Below are 21379 nucleotides of genomic sequence, written 5' to 3'. Positions count from 1 at the left end.
TAGTTATCGCGGCATCAGTGTAGGCAGTGCTTTAGGAAAACTGTTCTGCAGTATCTTAAACACACACATCGTCACACACACCTCATCACACAACATCTTAAATAAAGCACAAACTGGCTTTTTACCAAAACAGCGCCAGCACATCTATTCTCTCCACACTCTAATCCACAAAAACATCAAGGACAAACAGAGGAAGATTTTTGCATGTTTTGTAGACTTTAAAAAAGCATTCGATTCAATTTGGCATGATGGTCTACTGTACAAACTCCTAAACATCGGCGGAAAAACGTTTGATATAATAAAATCTCTACACACCCACAGCAAAAGTGCGGTGAAAATCAGTGACCACAGAACCGCATTCTTCCAGCAGAGACGTGGAGTGAGGCAGGGCTGCAGTCTGAGCCCGACTCTATCACATTGTCCCAAACCTCTGGCCTACAGGCCTATATCACTGCTGTGCTGAAAATGTCTTAGTGAAAAGCAAATGTCTTTGTTGCATTGAAATAATCTTGGATTATTTCCAACCTTACACTTTATGTGCGGAAAAACAACTAAAATAACGACTTTATTCCACTATTCATTTCCTTCTCTCTGGGCCTCGAGTTAGTTCACGTAGTGTTTTTGCGCAGCGCGTCTGTGTTGCACGTCTGTGCTGCAGAGCCACTGTAGTCACTTGGACTATTGTAACGATGTTTTCATAACTATTCTGGGCCGGCGAGTTTGGGTCCCTCTGAAAGCCTATGGAGGAGTGAGACTGCCTTCAGATTTCATCAAAAATATCTTAATTTGTGATCCGAAGATGAACGAAAGACTTACATGGTTGGAACAACATGAGGGTGAGTAATTACTGACAGAATTTTCATTTTTGGGTGAACTAACCCTTTAAGGTTGTTAGGGGGTTCAAATTTTTATTTCTCTGATATGTGCATTTCAAGACGTTTGAAGGCCAAAAAAAGGATAAGAAATAGCTTTAAAACCATGTCAGCGGGCAGTAGATTTGTCAATACCTGCTCTCACCATCCATCACTCTTTCTTTTTCTCTCAGTCTCCTCATCTTGCTCTGTCTCTTCCCCTCCTAAAGCTGAACTTTTTTAATTTACTGAAGGCTACAAATTGTACTATATTAATTCTCAACATGTACACATTCGTTATTAATATTGTGCCTAACAAGATGAAAACGGCTTCGTTAATGTTTCTCGTCCCCTCACAATGACAGTAAACGAATTACATTACATGAGTCACGTTACAAAGGCCTATTTTCAGTTCAAAATGGCGAAATTAGACAAGTAAATTCGTTTACCTGATAATTTGTCATTTGTTTAACATTTATGACCTAAAAAAAAAACGGTCAAATGTGAAATATTTAGTTTAGCTACTTACATCTTATCCAACTTGACCGTAAACTGAAGCGTTGAGTCGCTCTGCTCAAATTCGCGCTCAGTAGCTTCTGTGAATATAAATCCCGCCTACTTTGATTTGATTGGTAATCTCTAATATTCTGACATTGACGAGCAGTGACATACCAATGAGGCTCAGATACACACACACACGCACACACACACACATCCTGTCCTCTGTTTCTGATGTGCGCTCTGTTCGGCGCCACTGCGGATTGAAGATGAAGAACGCGCTGAATCTGATTATAACAAGACTGAAGCGAACACTATTTCAGAAAGCCCGTCGGGCAGGCCGGTTATGCATTTTGGTAGCCCGACTGGAAAACACAATAGCCCCGGGACGTCCGGCGGGCGATTTTGCGAGCCCTGATTTGTATATAGTCTCTTAATATATTAACTACAGCTTATAAACTAATGTATAATATAACTCTTTTTGTATGTGATGGAGTGATTCTTCTTTTTCAAAAATAGCACAAAATAAAGTAAAGATGAATTTGACTGATAGCATTATTATTATTTTCAATATTTCCATAGATATGGTGATATATTGTTATCGTGTGTTATTCTGGCCATGATAATCATGTAGTGATAAATCTGATATGGGGACGGTCCTGGTTCAGGAGAAACACACACACACACTTCCCTCTGTTCAGCGGCACACACACATTGTGAGGAAATGCTCAAGGGTCTGTTTGCACAAGCATTACAAGGCAAGTTGATTTACACCAAACATTTGAGCTTTAAAAACCCTCTTCACTGTATCCTGCATCTGTTGTCTGGTTTGTAGTTTATCTGGTTTATTTATCTGTTAGTTTCACTTTCTTTTGGGGGATAATAATATATGAAGATGTAAATGTTAATGTCGAGCAGGAATCTGTCTCTGAACCGCCGGATGGGGCTTACGCCAAAGATATATTGTGTACACTATCTACATATTAATCCTTATTCACTCCGAGTCTTTATGGTGGAGATGATCTTACCCCAGTGTCTCCAGTTTACAGTGAGGATTCTCCAGTACAGCAGAGATCAGCTTCACTCCTGAGTCTCCTAGATTATTATATGACAGATCCAGTGTTCTCAGGTGTGAGGGGTTTGATCTCAGAGCTGAAGCCAGAGCAGCACAACCTTCCTCTGTGACACCACACTCCCACAACCTGTAGAGAACAATGAAACACATTAAGCCCATATCCAGAGATAAACATTACACTTACAAAATAAATAACATAATGCTGTCAATATTAAATATATGCAAATACTCATTAGTTCATGTTTTTAAATTACATCAGTTAGGATTAGGGGATTAAATATACAGTTTATACAGTATAAAAATCATATCTATGGAAAGTCCCCATATAACATGGAAACCCAACGTGTGTGTGTGATTGATTGAGTGTGTGTGTGTGTATGCTTAAATGTATTTGTAAACAGTTTAAGGAACATGTTGTGTGTGTGTGTGTGTGTGTGTGTGTGTGTGTGTGTGTGTGTGTGTGTGTGTGTGTGTGTGTGTGTGACTGTCTGTGTGTGTCAGACTGTCAGACTGTCTGTCTGTGTGTGTGTGTGTGTGTGTCTGTGTGTGTGGCAAAGCGAGAGAGAGCGAGCGGAAGAGAGAGCGAGAGAGTGAGAGAGCGAGCGAGAGAGAGAGAGAGAGAGAGTGAGAGAGCGAGCGAAAGAGAGAGTGCGAGAGAGAGAGAGCGAGAGAGAGAGCGAAAGAGAGAGAGAGAGAGCGAGAGCGAGCAAAAGAGAGAGAGAGAGCGAAAGAGAGAGAGAGCGAGAGAGAGAGAGAGAGCGAGCGAGCGAGAGAGCGAGCGAGAGAGTGCGAGAGAGAGAGAGAGAGCGAGAGAGAGAGAGAGAGCGAGAGAGAGAGCGAGAGAGAGAGCGAGAGAGAGAGCGAGAGAGTGCGAGAGAGAGTGCGAGAGAGTGCGAGAGAGTGCGAGAGAGTGCGAGAGAGTGCGAGAGAGAGAGCGAGAGAGAGAGCGAGAGAGAGAGCAAGAGAGAGTAAGAGAGCGAGAGAGTGCGAGAGAGAGAGCGAGAGAGAGAGAGAGCGAGAGAGTGCGAGAGAGAGAGCGAGAGAGAGAGAGAGAGAGAGCGAGAGAGTGCGAGAAAGAGAGAGAGAGAGAGCGAGCGAGCGAGAGAGATGTCAGCTACATATCGGTAGCCTGGCTCCGCCCTCCTACACACTTCCGCTCAATATTAATTTTGCTTCAGAACTACGTCTGGGATTGCGGTGTATTCTTTGGTTTTCTCCGGTCAATTGTTTACCGGTCCAACCAGCGAACAGAGGGAGTGGCTGAGAACGATGACGTTGGGGTCGTGCGCTAGTTTGAGACTCGTCATATGTCACGACCAAACGTTAGCGATTGGTTACTGCAGATCCAGAGTGGCTCCGGGCAGATCCAATAGTTTTAAGTTTTAACAGAGTACCGCCTTCAGGGAAGTTAACGCTTGTCAATGGAGAGAGGCCAGACTCTCTGTACAAATGAAATGTAGGAGAGTCCGGTAAAACCAGGCTAACATATCAGTGGAAACTGGAGGATTTTACAGCTGACAGTTAAAGTCAAATCATTGAGCACAATCTGTATTTTCTATTTATTTAGATTTTATAGCTGACAGTTAAAGGTGGGGTATGTAATTCTCTTTTTTGGCCATTTTTTCAAAATCACTTAAAATCCTAGGAAAGAAGGTAAGACCAATTGAGTTGTGTATTTTCAAAATCTGCCAGCCGTTTTGCAAATCACATACCCCACCTTTAAGAACAATGACACACTCTTCACTCTCAGATCAAAACAGAAATCTTTGCTTTTCTTAAATGTGTTTATAATTTGTGCAATATCTCTTTTTTTTAAACAATTAATTCAATATACGGGTGAATGACGGATAAGGATTTAAAATGTGAAAAAAAAAAACGGGCAGAAAATGAACATTTTAGGACTTTCTAAACTTATTAGAGTGTTGTGTATGTAATGCAATGACGTACACATTTCAAGAATGTAATTAACCACTTTTTTTGGTGAATCAGATTTCCCCCCCCATGAAAATGACATTCCTGGGTAATGAATTTTAAAATTAATTACATTTCTACCATTATTGGCATATACAAATGTACTGATATCCATAATTGGAACTCAACAAACAACTAGAGCTCGTAAAACTACATTTTAATCACAAATAATATAATCAATTTGGAATTTTTTATATAGACACGGGCTCAGTTTTGGCTGCTGATAACTCAAAATTCACAACCAAATTAAAAAAAAAAAGCTGGAAAATGTTTACAAATGTTTTCCAATAAAGTAAATAAGACTTGTTTATCATTAACTCCACAAAAAACTGAATTGTGTAATCTAACACACAAATATGGGTTATATTAATTGCCTCTGTCATTGTTAGACGGAAGGACATTCTCCAGTATTTTTTAGGATTACCATAAAAACATCATCAGTATCATTTTTCCTTTCCAACACTCAAACTTGAAACAAAGTAAACATTGAATCATATGAAATCAAGATGAATGACAGCTCAAATATGGTAAAAACCATACAATTATGTAAATAATGTTAATGTTAATAATATAACAATAATAACTGTGCCTAAAAGTTTACAAATGTTAATTAAAAACTAGATTGTTATGCATATGTCCTGGCTAACAGGTTTATACAGCTAACATGTTATATGAAATTTTGGGACTTTTGAGCTCAATAGTTCCTTAAAGATTAATTATTTATAATGAATTCTCACATGAGTAATTGAAGAGGGGGGGTTTGAGTCACTTAATGAAGTGCATTTAAACATGTAGACATTTGTAATATTATGAATATGCTCGGGACACCAGAATTGACACGCCACGTCATTGACCCATATCAGTAAATTTAACTGTTATTCTAAGAGATTATGTCTCTATGTGAGGGAGAAAGATTATATAAAAATGATCAAATGAAACATTGAATACATCTGTTTTTAAATAAATGTATTAACATTTAAATTAAAATGATATGGAAAAAAGTCTAAATATAAATGTTTATATACATACATTATAAATGAATATTACAGTTAAGTAGATCAAACATCAGGGGGCTGTTCCATAAAAGATGCTAAGAAAAGCGGGGATTAAACTCCAAAACCCGACTTGAATGAACCTAACAAACAAGTTGGGGCTAAAGCGGTTTCATAAAAGGTATTTCAAGTTCACACAATCCCACTAATGTGATCCAGGTTTATCTAGTCTAGATAACTGTGTGTGCACGCGTCTCTTAAGCAGCCCTGGAGGTCGATCATAGATCAAATCGATCCACCATCAAACTGCATATATTTTGTGCTGTTTTATGCGTTTGAGACATGGTGTTTGCAAAACTTACATTTCACAGGAATATTCTCCATCTGAAAATCTTAGAAAGTCGTGCAAATAGTTCAATAGTAGCAAATAGTAAACTTCACATTGAACGAGCGCTGCTGCGCGCATGCGCGCCAAATAGGAGCGCAATAATTCTGACTAATATACATTTTGCTTGGAAAATTAATAGGCTATGCGATATTTTATAACACCAGAAATATCTTCTGATTATAATAATTTATCTTTAGGATGTTGGATCAGTTGCAGTGAACATATATCTCATTACACTCATTTTATACTTATAATAAAACAATTGAACAGAAGTAGGCCTAATTCAGGGAATTTTTTTTTTTTAAGAAACCAAATATAATAAAGATACAAAATATAGTTTTGGGTTTAGGACCTATGCTACTTAAAAAAGATGACTTATACTTATTTAATTAGAATGCTAGGAATTACAGCTTTTAAAGCAATCTTCTTTTTTTTTGGAGAAAGCAAGAAGGTTTGGTTAGATTTAGTTTATACAGTGCATTATGGAGAGGATAACATGAAATTAAGAGCAAAAGTATACATTTTGAAAAGATATGTGCAACTCTAAAATCAAAGAATATTCCATAAAATAAAGGAATAGGCTACATTAGCGTATAACTAAATAACCTTCGCTCCCTTAATTCTAGTTATTTGTTATTTTATTTATTTACTTATTAAATATTTTATATTTAAATAATATTACTTTAATAACTTATTATGAATTATGTGTCATTATAAGAGTTTGATATAATTATGTGAATGTTTGATTATTTCCATTTTTTTCATATGTAAACGTGTCTAACTATGTACTTAATGGTTGTTGTTCTAATTGTTTTTATGTGTTGGTGGGTATTATCACAAAAGAAAAAAGTAGAAGGAAAAATAAGATTTATTGGGGGGAAATATTATGTCTTTAAAGGAACTGTCCATTTGTATAATTGTGAAATGTATTTTAATTGAAAGACATAATAAAGTACATAAAATATAAATGCTAAAATATTGGTTGTTGGACATTAGATGTGCCTTATTTAGAATTTTAAACCTACAATTTAGTGTATTTTTATGATAATAACTGTGAAGGGTCTATTGTAATGGGGTAAATCAAGTGTAGGTTAATATAGCAATTACTAAGCTCAGATTCATCTTACCAGTTTAAATGTATACTGTGCTTTTGTAATTATTTATTTTAAATGTTCTGTTTCATACATTTTTAAAACTATCTAATTAAATCACAAAACATTCAGCCAGTAAGAAAAGAAAACCTGTAGGATATATATATATATATAAACCCCGACACATATATGTTTGTAGCCCCCAGGTCAGATGGAGGGTTTAAAAGCTGAAGTGTGACACTCATAGTTTTTGTTAAACCATTTATTTATAATGTTTAAGAAATGTAATGTTTTAACAGTGATGCTTGTTCTCAGTGTAACTTACCAAGCGTATCTAGTTGCTGTAACCACAGGCAGCAGCTTCTGGAGAACTTCATCTGCAGTGTTTTGTGGGACACTAATCCAAAATCAAACATAAACAAGTTCATTATTAATGCTAATAATAATAAATATCACAAGTAAATAATACATTAACCCTTCCTAAATACCCTCAAATATGTTGTTTAATTAAACACTGCTTTATAAAGGACATGTGATAAAGTTGATTTAGTCTCTATAACTGTAGAAGCCTCGTATTCAGCAACACAGATTAGTTTTATCCTCATCTCGTCAATGTCGCTTGTCAAGGTCTATTAGTCTGCATTTACACTACACACTATTTTAACATATCAGATTTTTTTGTCCTGTCAAATGCGTATATTTTCACGAATCAATAAGTATTTTGTGTTAAAAAAGTTGTTTTTGAAATGAGAAGTGTTATGGAAATTTTACATTTAGATGTGTTCTTTTACTTTTATATGGGTACAACTTTTATTAACATTGAAGATTCATTTATACTCATAAGCATTTAATCATATAAGCAAAAAGTACATGGTTAAAGATATGTAACCAAGCCTTTAGAAGTGTAAAAGTCATGTGAAGGCTGAACAAAATGTGTACTCCAAATAACCTTTTGTACTTTAAGTGTGAAAATATGTGTGTGCGTAGTTTCGATCAGCACACGAGGTCTGCAGCTAAAAGAGGAAGCTTTTGCTGACATGACAGTGTTTCTGTCTAGATAGAATTTATTTTAGACATAAGATCATGAGCTAAAACGTCTTCCTTTTAAGGTAACAAATGATTTTTTTTACACAGGATGTGTTAGGGTATATAACATTGGCGAAAGGTTATAACCTTCTCATGTCAGATGCTCTCTGCGTGAGAATGCCATGTGCCTTCTTAGACATTGTCTGTATGTTGAACGCCTATTTCTTGCAAGAAATAAAATACTTAGTTTAATCTTTTGAGAATCTACTTTGTCTCCTTCATCCAGGTTTTAATATTGATAATTTCCACAACAGAAGTAAGCTAATAGTCGCATTACATTTATTACTGGGGAAGCAGCACCACACACACACACACACACACACACACCTCTTTCCTCCACGTCTCGTTCCTCCCTCACACTGCCGCTATCATAGGAGCGCGCGCACACACAGACACACACACACACACACACACACACCTCTTTCCTCCACGTCTCGTTCCTCCCTCACACTGCCGCTATCATAGGAGCGCGCACACACACACACACACACACACACACACACCTCTTTCCTCCACGTCTCGTTCCTCCCTCACACTGCCGCTATCATAGGAGCGCGCACACACACACACACACACACACACACACACACACACACACCTCTTTCCTCCACGTCTCGTTCCTCCCTCACACTGCCGCTATCATAGGAGCGCGCACACTCTCACACACACACACACACCTCTTTCCTCCACGTCTCGTTCCTCCCTCACACTGCCGTTATCATAGGAGCGCGCACACACACACACACACACACACCTCTTTCCTCCACGTCTCGTTCCTCCCTCACACTGCCGCTATCATAGCAGCGCGCACACACACACACACACACACACACACACACGTCTTGTTCCTCCCTCACACTGCCGCTATCATAGGAGCGCGCACACACACACACACACACACACACACACACACACACACACGTCTTGTTCCTCCCTCACACTGCCGCTATCATAGGAGCGCGTGCACACGAGATGCTGATCGCACAAGGACATTCACACATTTCTCCACTCTCCCTTCCATATCCATTTATTATAATAATTATTATTAATTATATTAACTGGCTTTTTTATCAATGCAATGCAGTGAATGACAGCCGTCTGTCTCCCAGTGTCTCACATTATTGCCAGTTTAGTGTTCAGGGATTAATTTACACAGAAACATAAGATAACATGTATGCCTTCATCTCCGAATACATTATTTGTGTCTTACATCTCATAATGAACTCAGATAAACTCAGTGCCGACTCGTTTTCCATCAGTTCTTTTACATGAACTGGAATGTGTGCAAAGGATTGTGGGAGATTGAAGAACACGAAGGATACACTTGATGCATCTTCAAAATGATCTGAATTAAAGACAAGTCTGTCTTCAACAGATCCTTCACACTGAGACGGACTTCAGAGACGCTTGATGACGTGCAGTCGAGATATGCAGCCTTACTAGGACACAGCCACGGTTTGAGGAACACCCGCAAATTATGTTCAATATCCCAGAAATCAGTCTGTGCCCGTGATTTAAACACCTCTGATCTCTGAGTTTCTCTTTGTTCATAATGTTTTAGACTGTAATGATTGCACTCAGTGTCACTTACCCATCAGTTCTGTCTCCAATTAATCTGCTCAGGTCCAACTCCTGCAGTGTCTTCTCTGAGGACAACAACACAAACACTAAAGCTGACCACTGAGACGAGGAGAGTTTCACATCACGTAATCCTCTAGACCTCGTATGAGGTTTAGCTTCGTTCACTAGAGAAAGATCACCCAGTTCATTCAGACAGTGGAACAGATTGATGTATTTATCTGGAGAGGGATTCTCCCTGATCTTCTCTTTAACCCTTCAAAGTCTAAGGGGTTTTAAGTCCGCCTGGCACTATGTTGACATTTTGGCTTCTGGAATGGTCAATATTCATAGCAGAGTGAAGAGAGACATATTTCTGGATTCTATAGATTCTCAGCTACAATGTGGATGCATTGACAACACACTTCTTGAGACACTTGTATGTGTTCTAATGTGATATATCATCAAGAAATACAAAAACAGAAGTAAAATATTTTTGTTTTTATTATATAAAAATATAAAAAATAAATTAATAAAGGATTTTACAACAAATATTTATTCCTCAAAGGCTTTAGAACACCTGCAAAAAAAATTGGGTGAAAAAAAATATTGGTATAAAAATATAGGCCTAAGCGGTGCTGGGTGGAAAAGGGCGAGCGGTCGGGGTCCTGGGTTCAGCAGATGTACTCGGCTGCTCTGTGGTTTCCGGATTTAGACTAAAACACACAGATTTTGTCATTAGTTTAGATTACCACATATCAAAAGTTGTACAGCCTTTCTTATAATGAAATAAAGATTAGCTAGTCATCATCATGTGTGCATTTTTTACATCCAAGTCATAGGACTTCTAACTACAAAATTATTACTGGAGCCTTCATCATAGTATTATATGCACAGAGTAAATACAATGTCTAAACCAACCAAACCCCCTCCCATGTAGACACATAGTACAGGCCTTAGATAAGGCTTACTGCACCATTATTTCTAAAAAGCTACAATAAAATTTTACCTAAAAAACATTACAATAAAATGCACAGAGTAAATACAATGTCTAAACCAACCAAACCCCCTCCCATGTAGACACATAGTACAGGCCTTAGATAAGGCTTACTGCACCATTATTTCTGAAAAACTACAATAAAATTTCCCTAAAAAACATTACAATAAAATAGACAAGCAAAGTAAACGAAATAGCTTATAAATGAAGATGGACTAACGTTACATGCGGCCAAAACGCACACATTATTTGATGGCACTCATTATTTGATTACTGCTCCGTTATTTCTGAAAAGCTAAAATAAAATAATTATACTAAAAAAACGATACAATATATAGGCTATTAGACAATATATTATCAGCAATATAGCATTCATAATACTTACTCCTCAAATGGATCGATTCCGTCCAAGATTTGATCCTCTTCCTCCGAATCAAACCGATCTGGATCAGATCCATTCTCACTCTCATCGCTGTCGGCAAAAAGCATTTCAGCAACTTGCTCGGCAGAGAATCTTCGTTGTGCCATGTTTTCTTTGAAAATAATCTTGCCAAGTACAAATAAGCGTATCTGATATATCTCCAAATGTGCGCGTCCAAAGACCGTGTATAAAAAAGTTGCGTCAGCAAACAATCCGGCTATCACAGGTGGAATTGATTTCAAACCCCTCCCCTTTTTTACGTTCCTGGCCCATCTGACAACGTCATTTTTTGTTTTTGGTCTGTGATTGGTTCACACACAGATCTGTGATTGGTTCACACACACCAACAGCATTTTATATCATTAGATAGAATAAAGTACAATTTCCTTGTTTTGCGGTAAAATGCTATAGATTTGCACTAAAATACGGAAGGCTTATCATTCGCGAAAGTCAACACTGTCTATGCAGACGAATGTCAGCTTTTTCATAAAAAAAAAAGTAAGTTAATACCTTAATCCATTCCAAAGTTATTAATAGATATGTCAGGGGTGCGCACTTTGACGCTCTAGAGCGTCAGTCGACTTTGAAGGGTTAATATAGTCGACTGTTTTCTCATTGTTGTGAGAGCTGTTTGCGGTCTGTGTCTTTAGTTCTTGTAAGAGACTCTGATTAGACTTCACTGACAGACCCAGAAGGAAACGAAGTAAAAGGTCCAGATGCCCATTTCTACTGTGTAAAGCCTCATCCACAGCTCTCTGGTGGAGATCAGATAGTGACACTGTGTGTCCATTAGTTGGTCTGGTAATCTGGTCAAACACATTGATGTTATTGTTGATAAAGGAGAGATGCACATATAGAGCTGCTAGATGTTCCTGAATGCTCAGATGAACAAAGCAGAAGACTTTCCCCTGACACAAGCCCAACTCCTCTCTGAAGATCTGAGTGCACAATCCTGAGTAAACTGATGCTTCTGCCTCATCAATGCCACACTCGCTCAGGTCTTCCTCATAGAAGATCAGGTTGCCTTTCACAAGCTGCCGATACGCCAGTTCCCCCAGTTTGACAATCATGTCTTCATCTTTCACTTTCTTCTCATAGTCCTTCTCATGTTTGATGTTGGTCTGAATGATCAGGAAGCGCGTGTACATCTGAGTGAGAGTCTTGGGAATCTCTCCTCTCTCTGCTTCACTCAACATCTCCTCTAGAACAGTGGCTGAGATCCAGCAGAACATGGGGATGTGGCACATAATAAAGAGGCTCCTCGAGGACTTCAGGTGTGAGATGATCCTGTCGGCCAGATCCTGATCACTGATTCTCTTCCTGAAGTATTCCTGCTTCTGTGTGTCACTGAAGCCTCGTACCTCTGTCACTCGATGGACACACTCCGCGGGGACGAGATCCGCTGCTGCTGGTCTGGAGGTGATCCAGATGAGAGACGAGGGAAGCAGATTCCCCACAATGAGGTTCACCAGCAGCTCGTCCACTGAGGCGGATTCAGTCACATCACACAACCTCACATCGCTCTGGAAATCCAGAGGCAGACGACACTCATCCAGACCATCAAAGATGAACAGCACTTTATACTCCTCACTGGATATGTCCATTTCTCTGCTTTCAGGGAAAAAGCGATGAAGAAGATCTGAAAGACTGAGTGTTTTGTCCTTCATCAAGTTGAGCTCTCTGAAAGGAAGTGGAAATATGAGCTGGACGTCCTGATTCTCTGTCCCTTCAGCCCAGTCCAGGATGAGCTTCTGCACAGAGACTGTTTTTCCAATGCCAGCGACTCCCTTTGTCAGCACAGTTCTGATGGGTTTGTCTTGTCCAGGTAAAGGTCTAAAGATGTCCCTGCATTTGATCGGTGTGTCCTCAGTTTCTGCTCTCCTGGACTGTGTCTCAATCTGTCTCACCTCATGCTCATTATTGATCTCTCCACTTCCACTCTCTGTGATGTAGAGCTCTGTGTAGATCTCATTCAGGAGTGTTGGGTTTCCCTGCTTTGATATTCCCTCACACACACACTCAAACTTCTGTCTCAGATTTGATCTCAATGTGTTGAGGACTTCAGCAGGTTTAGAGTCATGGCTGTAAGATTAAAATACCACATTATTACACAAGTTAGAGAAGTAAATAACCATAAATAAATAAAAATATTAGTTTGCTGTATTATGGGACACAGAACATCATTGGGTTTCTGAGATGTTTCCATCATTAATCGTGTGTTTGAGTGATGTGTGATTTTGCATTTTACCTGAAACCAGGACACATGCTTTCATTAAAGTCTTGAGGTTGAATCTCAGGCTTGAACACAGTTGTGTTTTTAACTGGTCTGGATGGAAGATTTGCCCTTAAATCAGAATGAAGAGTGTAAAGAATCAGACACACTGATATTGATGTAATTGTGTCATTAACTGAGTAACAGACCAACAGCTTTTACAGTGTGTGAATGTATTAACAATACAATACATAGAGCTTTACACAAGAGCACAATGATGATCATTAATAGACTGAAACTAGCAGGATCATAACTCATTAAACTGCTGAATATTAATAATAATTTCATAAAAATCAAATACTATAAGCATAACTTTTATAGAAATTATATACCTGAGATCAGACTGTGTGTCTCCACTCTTAAACGCTTCTGGCGGATCCATAGACCAGTTACTCTTCATAGACACACAGCTGGACTCCGGGTTTGATCTCTTCTGCTGGACTGAACTGGTTTTAAAACTAAGTAAAATAAAAAGCATACAGACTTATAAATGTTGTGCACTTTTACAGGAATCTTCTGTCATAGGAAACACCAGGGAGTGTTGTTACACTTTTACTTTAGCGTCTGTAACTCATTGGGCCCTATCTTGCACCCAGCGCAATTGACTTTGAACACCGACGCATGTATCATTCCTACTCTGCACCCGCGCACAGCGGACTTTTCCCTCCACAGACGCACGTCGCTAAATTAGGAAATGAACTTGCGCTCGCGGGGGCGGTTCAGCGCAAAGAGGAGGCGTGTTCCGGCGCAAAACTTCCATGGTGCTATTTTCCAGTTTTAGAAAGCAATTGCGCCATTGACCAGGAGAAAAACAGTCTAAAGACAGTGGCGCGTTGCGCGTTAGTGATATGGTATTTTAAGGGCGCGTGCTTGGCCATAATGTTAACGCGCATCCACTTTGATTCTCTAATAGCCTATAAACAGATGCAGCAGTTTTCATTTTTGCAAATCATACATTATTACAAGGAAAAATATTAACACACGAGGGAAATCATTGTTGTGTCCGTGAAGATGTGAAAAAGATCTATCTAGATAAAAAATAAAATAAAAAATCTAGATTAGGCTACACATTTACTACCCAAATTATACGCCTGTTTAACCGAAGCTAATGTGTGTGTGGTTTCTCCATCATCCCCAATATCACTTCTCTGTGTTTTACAGCCCTGACGAGAACGTCGGTTTCCTCGGCTGTGAACCGCTCCTGGCGTGCGCTGGCAAACCCGCCGTTATAATAGCAATCGGCCATGGAACAAGCGCGCCTGCTCTTAAAGGGAATGTGAGAGGACGCTCTGATTGGTTTATTTCACGTTACGCCCAAACCACACCTATGAATAATGAAGCTACTTCAGACCAACCCCTTTTAGATTTGCGTCGGGCGCAATGGTCATTTATCCCGCCGGGAAAATAGCAACAGCGCTGGGATCCGCCCACAAAGTTACTTGCGCTTTGCGTCTTGAGTTTCAGATCGTTAAAATAGGGCCCAGAGTGTTTTGCAGCGTGTCAAACTTTGATTATAATTATTTTGAGAAATTAACCAATTCATTAAATTAACTGGTTTGCAAATGTTAAGCATGATTCAAAAAAATTTACTAAAGAGACTGAGAAAACCAGTAATGCTAGGAATTATGAATTCAAAACAAATTGAAAACAACTATAGAATTATAGAATGATTTAACTCAGGTGAACATCAGCCGCGATCACATGACTCTTCTCAAAGGCACAATGGAGGACGGAGACTGAACCGACTAAAGAGACCAATGTGTTGCTGATCTTTAAAGATAAAGCACCTTAGGCCTCTCAAAAAGTGACAATTTTAACATGCTATATATAAATATCTGTGGGGTATTTTGATCTAAAACTTCACACACACACTCTGGGGACATCAGAGACTCAGGCCGCATCCACACTACTGCGTTTTCGTTTAGAAATGGAGACCTTTTGCTACGTTAGCACCTCCCGTCCAGACTACAACGGCAAAAACGAAGACCTAAAATGGAGAAGTTTAAAAACGCTCCGACCCAGTTTTGCGTTTTGAATCTCCGGAGGGCGTTTAGTGAAGACGTTTAGTGAAGGCGGTCGAAACGGAGGACTTTAGAAACGCTGACGAGAGGCTCACGCTCGGCTCTATGATTGGGTGTCATCAGTCATTGCGTATCCTTCCCTGATTCGTCAGACACCCATCACATGACCCGTCCCCGGGAAGAACACATAAAAAAACCCGCCTGGACTACGTAACGTTCGCGACTGCAACATGGATAACGGATTACAAGCGTTACTGACGTTGATGTGTTTGCTAGCAGCTGTTGTGCAAGTAAACTCTGCATTTTACAATCCTATAACTGCCTACATGCGGCTGTGTACACCGGCACGCTCACGCCCAGTGTTGGGGAGTGGTCATGTGATCCGCGTTTTCAGTCGTTTTAATGTGGACGGAGATCAATTCTAATACGCAGCTAAACCGCTGGTGTGGACAGAGATCGTATTCGTTTTAATTCTCCGTTTCTAAACTAAAACGCAGTAGTGTGGATGAGGCCTTACTGTACTCTAGTGACGGTGCTCTTGCTGTGAAACATCACTGTTCTGACCAGACACTGAGAAGCTCTCAACAAATATGGACCAGCGGTCAGAAAAATCTGCTCAATTTTACACTTACTCCATTATATAAAGGTGGAAAACATCTCAGCTTACATTTACTTGATGTCATTGCTAGTATAAGACTGACTTTGATAAATTATGCTTCTATTTCAAAAGTGTCATACTATAAGCATAACTTTTATAGAAATGATATACCTGAGGTCAGGCCGTGTGTCTCCACTCTTAAACGCTTCTGGCGGATCCATAGACCAGTTGCTCTTCACAGACACACAGCTGGACTCTGGGTTTGAGCTCTTCTGCTGGACTGAACTGGAACAGAGAACACATTCAGTTTAATACTTTACATTACTGTATTCATTCTTTATGAGAGGAAGATTAATATTAATATAAACACATTCATTTTTCATCAAAAAGCACTTGGAAGAAACTTTATGATCTTTTTATTTAATATTTCATGTTAGTTTAAAAACAAAAACACAGGCAATTTTTTTCCTGTAAACTGTCTTTGATCTGTGTGTCTGTGGGGTGGGTAACTCTTTTTCTGTGATGTAACACAATATTTAACAGTGTGTGTTGAAAGTACCTGTGTCCTGGAGGAAGATCTCCATCTCTGGATGCTTGTGTATTACCCATGATGAAGCTGCAGGATAATCTGATGAGTTTGATCTCCTCCACTGACTCTGAATGAAGACACATTCACACACTAAATTAAATGATTAAATGATTAAATTAAACAACCTCCATAATTTCGCTGAACATATCTGGAGTGTGTGGGAGAAAATGGATCATGTGACTGCGTTAACTCAAGCTCATTACACAGCAACAAACAACAAGTGACCGTTTGATTTAGAGTTTATGAAGAATAACTGACACCGAGAAACGCGGATTGAACATGTTCGGGTGAAAAAGAAAACAAACCCCGACACTATCGACACACACTGATCCGATTAAAATAAAATAAAACGTGTTTGTTGGCGTTTGTCTGTGAGTTGTGATTGGCCTATACATGTTTACACACATATGCTGTTAAACTCCTGAAGAAATCACAAACATCACCAAACACAAAAGAAACCTTGAAGTGAAAGAAACCCTTTATTAAAGATTTAATATCAAACAAACAATCACGTAAAATGTCCTCCAGAGATTCATATTAATATGAGGAAGTCACACATGAACACTCACCTTGATCACTTTTACAACCCTTGTCAAAAAATCCTAAAGGATTCCAATAAGAAAATTGTACAGGATTCTAATTAGAATTTCTATCATATTTTGGAACCATTCCTATAGGATTTCCAATGGGAATTGTCTTATAGGACTATACATAAATATCCTATAGAATTCTGATTGAAATTGTCTTATAGGACAATGCATAAATATCCTGTAGGATTTTCTACAGGATTTTAATGGGATCCAATTAGGTCACTTCTCAGGTTTATATGGGATTTCCTTTTTTTTTTTTTTTTAAGAATCCTAAAGGTGCACTTTTCCAATGTTTTTCTTTTACTAATAGTAGTTTTTTTTATTGTGTCTTGCAGTTTGCTTAAAGTCACCTCTATGTAGACATTGTTCACTGTTTAATGTATGTTATGCAACCTGCAGTCACATTATAAACAACATGGCAGGTGATTTGGGCACACAGTATTAGTGCACACATTTCTAAGGCACTGATAATGGATTGATGAAATAAAAAAACAAATCAACAAAGTTATTTTAATTTCATTAGTATTTTATTTATTTATTTCTACTTTCATAACTGATGAATTTATTACTTTTTTTACAGATAATATTCATTACAGACTTACACACACATACACTCAAACACATTCTCTCACACACACACACACACACACACACACACACACACACACACACACACACACACACACACACACACACACACACTGTGAAATACAACATTAAATATCCTGAACAAATCAGTTTGATTCAAACAAACAATTACTTTTTTTACAGATTATATTCATCACACACACACACACACACACACACACACACACACACACACACACACACACACACACACACACACACACACACACACACACACACACACACACACACACTGAAATACAACATTAAACATCCTGAACAAATCAGTTTGATTCAAACAAACTCACACATAATCATTGTGGCGCCTTTTTGACATCTTGCATTCATCTGCACATTTCTGGGATATGGCCTTCTTAATTATACTTGCTTCAATGTGAAATTTATTTTTGATGTAGCCTGTAAGGAAAAAAATAAACAGAACATAAGTTTACAAACCATAATGATTATTGAGGAATGGTATTACGATTCATCCTTAAAAGACTGTGATCTCCATTCAAACACCCATGCAATCTTTCAATTCGTCTGTCTATTAAACTTAGAGAAAATCATAGCAAGCTTTAAATGGTAGCATACCACCTCTGCTGAGGTTCCAAGCGTACCGTACCGATACTAAAATGCAGTGTTGGGGGAAATGCATTGCAAGTAACTTGAGTTACGTAATCAGATTACTTTTTCAAGTAACTAGTAGGGTAACGCATTACTTTTAAAATTTAGTAGTTCTAGACTAAATGTGAGCATTTACTCATCCCACTTGCACAAAAAAATATACAATTTTCCTCAAAATGAATAAAATGCATAATCTATGCAAACCTCCAATAACTAAATATGTTATATAAAACATAAATTCTTATGCATCTAATCTCACTTTACTGACCAATGAACTTGATTCTGACCTTCGATGATTCAGTTTAATAAGCAGAAATGACTATAGATAGACAGAAAGGTTTGCTTTCCTCTACTGTACACATTTCCTTCAGCCTGAGGATTATTTTTTCACTTTTGGTGTGAAAGGGTCTTTACATTTGCCCAAAAATAGAACTTTTGTGTTATAAAAAAAAAACAAGCCCAGCCCAGGTGGGAAAAAAGTAACGCAAAAGTAACGTAACGCATTACTTTTCTAAAAAAGTAACTAAGTAATGCAATGAGTTACTTTTTAAGGGAGTAACACCATATTGTAATGCATTACTTTTAAAAGTAACTTTCCCCAACACTGCTAAAATGTGACGTGAAAACACTACAGATCACTGATTGGTCAGAGGATTTACAACACGTGAAACCAAACCGCTAGATTTAAATAGTCAGCAACAGCCACTGCAGTTTTAAAATATATTGCTCTAAAAAAGTAGATACTTTTCCAAATTCCTGAGTATAATTATATCCTGTTGTTTTATATATATATATATATATATATATAATAATATGGCAATCCAGCCAAAACTTGATTTTCAGGAAAATAAATGACTCACTAATTATGTCAGACACTTTTTGAGCCTCCAGTTGTGGCTTTGCTTCTTTGTCTTTGAAGGCATTAGAACGTTTTCCTGTGTAGCAGTGTGTTGCCAGTGTTGCTCTTCCAAAGACAGCCACCAAGAGGTCTTTTGCTGCTTTTTTTGGATCTGTCCATTTCATGTGGCCAAACTGTTCGGCACCGATGGACGTGTTGGGGCCAATTCTAACCTGAAAACAGTGATCGAACAATGAAACAGTAACAGAGTTAAAAAGTGCACTTAATAATATTTTGTTTGTTATGATAAAACCTATGAGTGTAGATTCAGAATCATCCAAGAGCAAAAGTTACTGATGCCATTGTAGAAAGCACTATTTTTTGTCAGCCATGATTAATTAATTCTGTGAGTGGATGCAATTACAACAAGACACCCCAGGTGAATAGGGTAAAAAAAAAAAAAAAAAAAATCGCTAATAGATATAGAGGGAATGCAATGATGTCACTTTCCTGCTGGAACACACTCCCTCAGCCGGACTGAGTGGCAGAAGAGCTGCTGTGTGACTGGATTTAATAGGAGAAACCAATGCTTTCGCTTTTGGTCACTCAGTGGGCATGACCACAGTCAATCCAGCCGACGGTGACGTCACACGCATACCCTCTATTGACATACATTACATTTATGCATTTGGCAGACGCTTTTATCCAAAGCGACTTACATTGCATTATCCTACACATTTATACATAGGTATGTGCAATCCCCTGGGATCGACCCCACAACCTTACGTTGTTAACGCAATGCTTTTACCACTGAGCTACAGGAAAGCAGGAAACATACTTCTCCAAATGACTGATTACAAAAAAAAAAAAAAAAAAACATTGGATGAAGTTGTCAGGATTATGTTGTTATGTTAGGATTACTTGTATTTTTGTTCCTTTAAAGTCTCAGATATACAATTCTGTCCATTTTACACACCGTAATCTGTATCATGTCTCATGTAAAATGCCATTTTCGTTTTTTGGCCAAAAGAGAAAAAAGGCTGAAAATATGAACCGAACATAATCTAACAATTCTGACTTCTTTTAATATATAAACTCCTGTGGGAAACACTGAATCTTAATATACATTTTTGACCAAATCATGCAGCCCCAGTAAGAAGGCATTTTGAATGTTACTTAAAACCGATACCTTTTTGCAGTCATCAATACTCCTAGTCTCCTTTAGACGAAGAGGCAGTAAAGAGGAAGGTTGCCTCCCTGCTTGATTCCTAGAATTGTAAAACATTTGTTAGTACAGTTTGTATGTAGTTATTAAAGGGGTAGTTCAGTCAAAAATTAAAACTTGCTGAAAATGTACTCAATATCTGACCATCCAAGATGTAGATGAGTTTGTTTCATCACTTGTAACAGATTTGAAGAAATTTTGCATTACATAATTTACTCACCGATGGATCCTCTGCAGTGAATGGTTGCTGTGAAAATAAGAGTCTTGTGAGAACTTTAATAAGAATCAATGTATAATTTATAGAGTGAAGTCTATGTAGTGTTTTCTTTTTTATATTTGTTCATTTAATTTCTTTCTTATATACTACTGTTAAATACATCTACTGTTGATGGAAAAATAAAGCAGAGGGAAGAATGAGTCTAGAGCCCTGATATATGTAACTGTTAACATAATCTTACTTTTTCTAGATTATACTGCTGCAGAAAGGATCTGGCTCTTATCCTTTTGACGCTCTTTTCAGAAACTTGTTTACTGACCGACTGTAAAAAGAGAATTATATAATTACAAATATATCCTTCAAATTAGCTGAAAAAGGCAATCATCTGGGTCTAAGCAACAATGGCTAATCAGGTTGCGAGTTGCGACATTATATATTGTCATGTGCTTGTCCTTCGGACAAGTAAATCAAGTCAATTACTTGACTGAGTAAAAAGTTTGATTGTTCAGAAAAATGGATATTTGTGTTATATATTTTAAGAGGTAAAGGAAAGGAGGCCTTCACACGGGAAAGACTAGTTGACACTTCAGGGCTACGTTGTTGTCGCGTACAGGCGCTGGTCCTTCATCAGATCTGGATACGGCCTGGATCCGGCGGTAAACCTCGGTATAAACAGAGAGACTAATATTAGCGTAGATGCCATTCTTCTTATGATGTAACGAGTACATCAGGATTTAAAGGAAGTGTTCCCGGTTCCGGCTGACCTAATCTATGCAGCCTAACATTGAGATATAGAAGTCTATAATGTCTCTATATGTGAATGCTAGGCCAAAGAGATGTGTCTTTAA

At 38.2% G+C, this 21379-nt stretch overlaps 1 protein-coding gene and 1 long non-coding RNA gene across 2 annotated transcripts in view; both read right to left on the bottom strand.

Annotated features, from left to right (window-relative positions):
* Nucleotides 1–13596, bottom strand: part of LOC306997542 (uncharacterized protein) — a 32586-nt gene extending 18990 nt beyond the window's left edge. Inside the window, exons 1-6 of the mRNA XM_079610847.1 lie at nt 13532–13596; nt 13176–13271; nt 11484–13009; nt 9544–9697; nt 7192–7263; nt 2378–2551 (exon numbers count right to left, since the gene is read on the bottom strand). Of these exons, the coding sequence (XP_079466973.1) occupies nt 2378–2551; nt 7192–7263; nt 9544–9697; nt 11484–13009; nt 13176–13271; nt 13532–13581 (2072 nt within the window). The 5' untranslated portion in view covers nt 13582–13596. The remainder of the gene's footprint in view (nt 1–2377; nt 2552–7191; nt 7264–9543; nt 9698–11483; nt 13010–13175; nt 13272–13531) is intronic.
* A 2388-nt stretch (nt 13597–15984) lies between these two features.
* On the bottom strand, nt 15985–16993 carry LOC306997737. The gene is made up of 3 exons (XR_013797438.1): nt 16977–16993; nt 16378–16474; nt 15985–16103 (listed from the first exon to the last, which is right to left on the bottom strand). It is a non-coding gene; the product is annotated as an uncharacterized lncRNA (long non-coding RNA).
* Nucleotides 16994–21379: the final 4386 nt, after the last annotated feature.

This window comes from Phoxinus phoxinus (assembly GCF_949152265.1).
Source record: "Phoxinus phoxinus genome assembly, chromosome: 4".
Classification (NCBI taxonomy): domain Eukaryota; kingdom Metazoa; phylum Chordata; class Actinopteri; order Cypriniformes; family Leuciscidae; genus Phoxinus; species Phoxinus phoxinus.
Note: the sequence above shows the minus strand (reverse complement) of the source record. Positions and strands in the feature narration are given on the sequence as shown.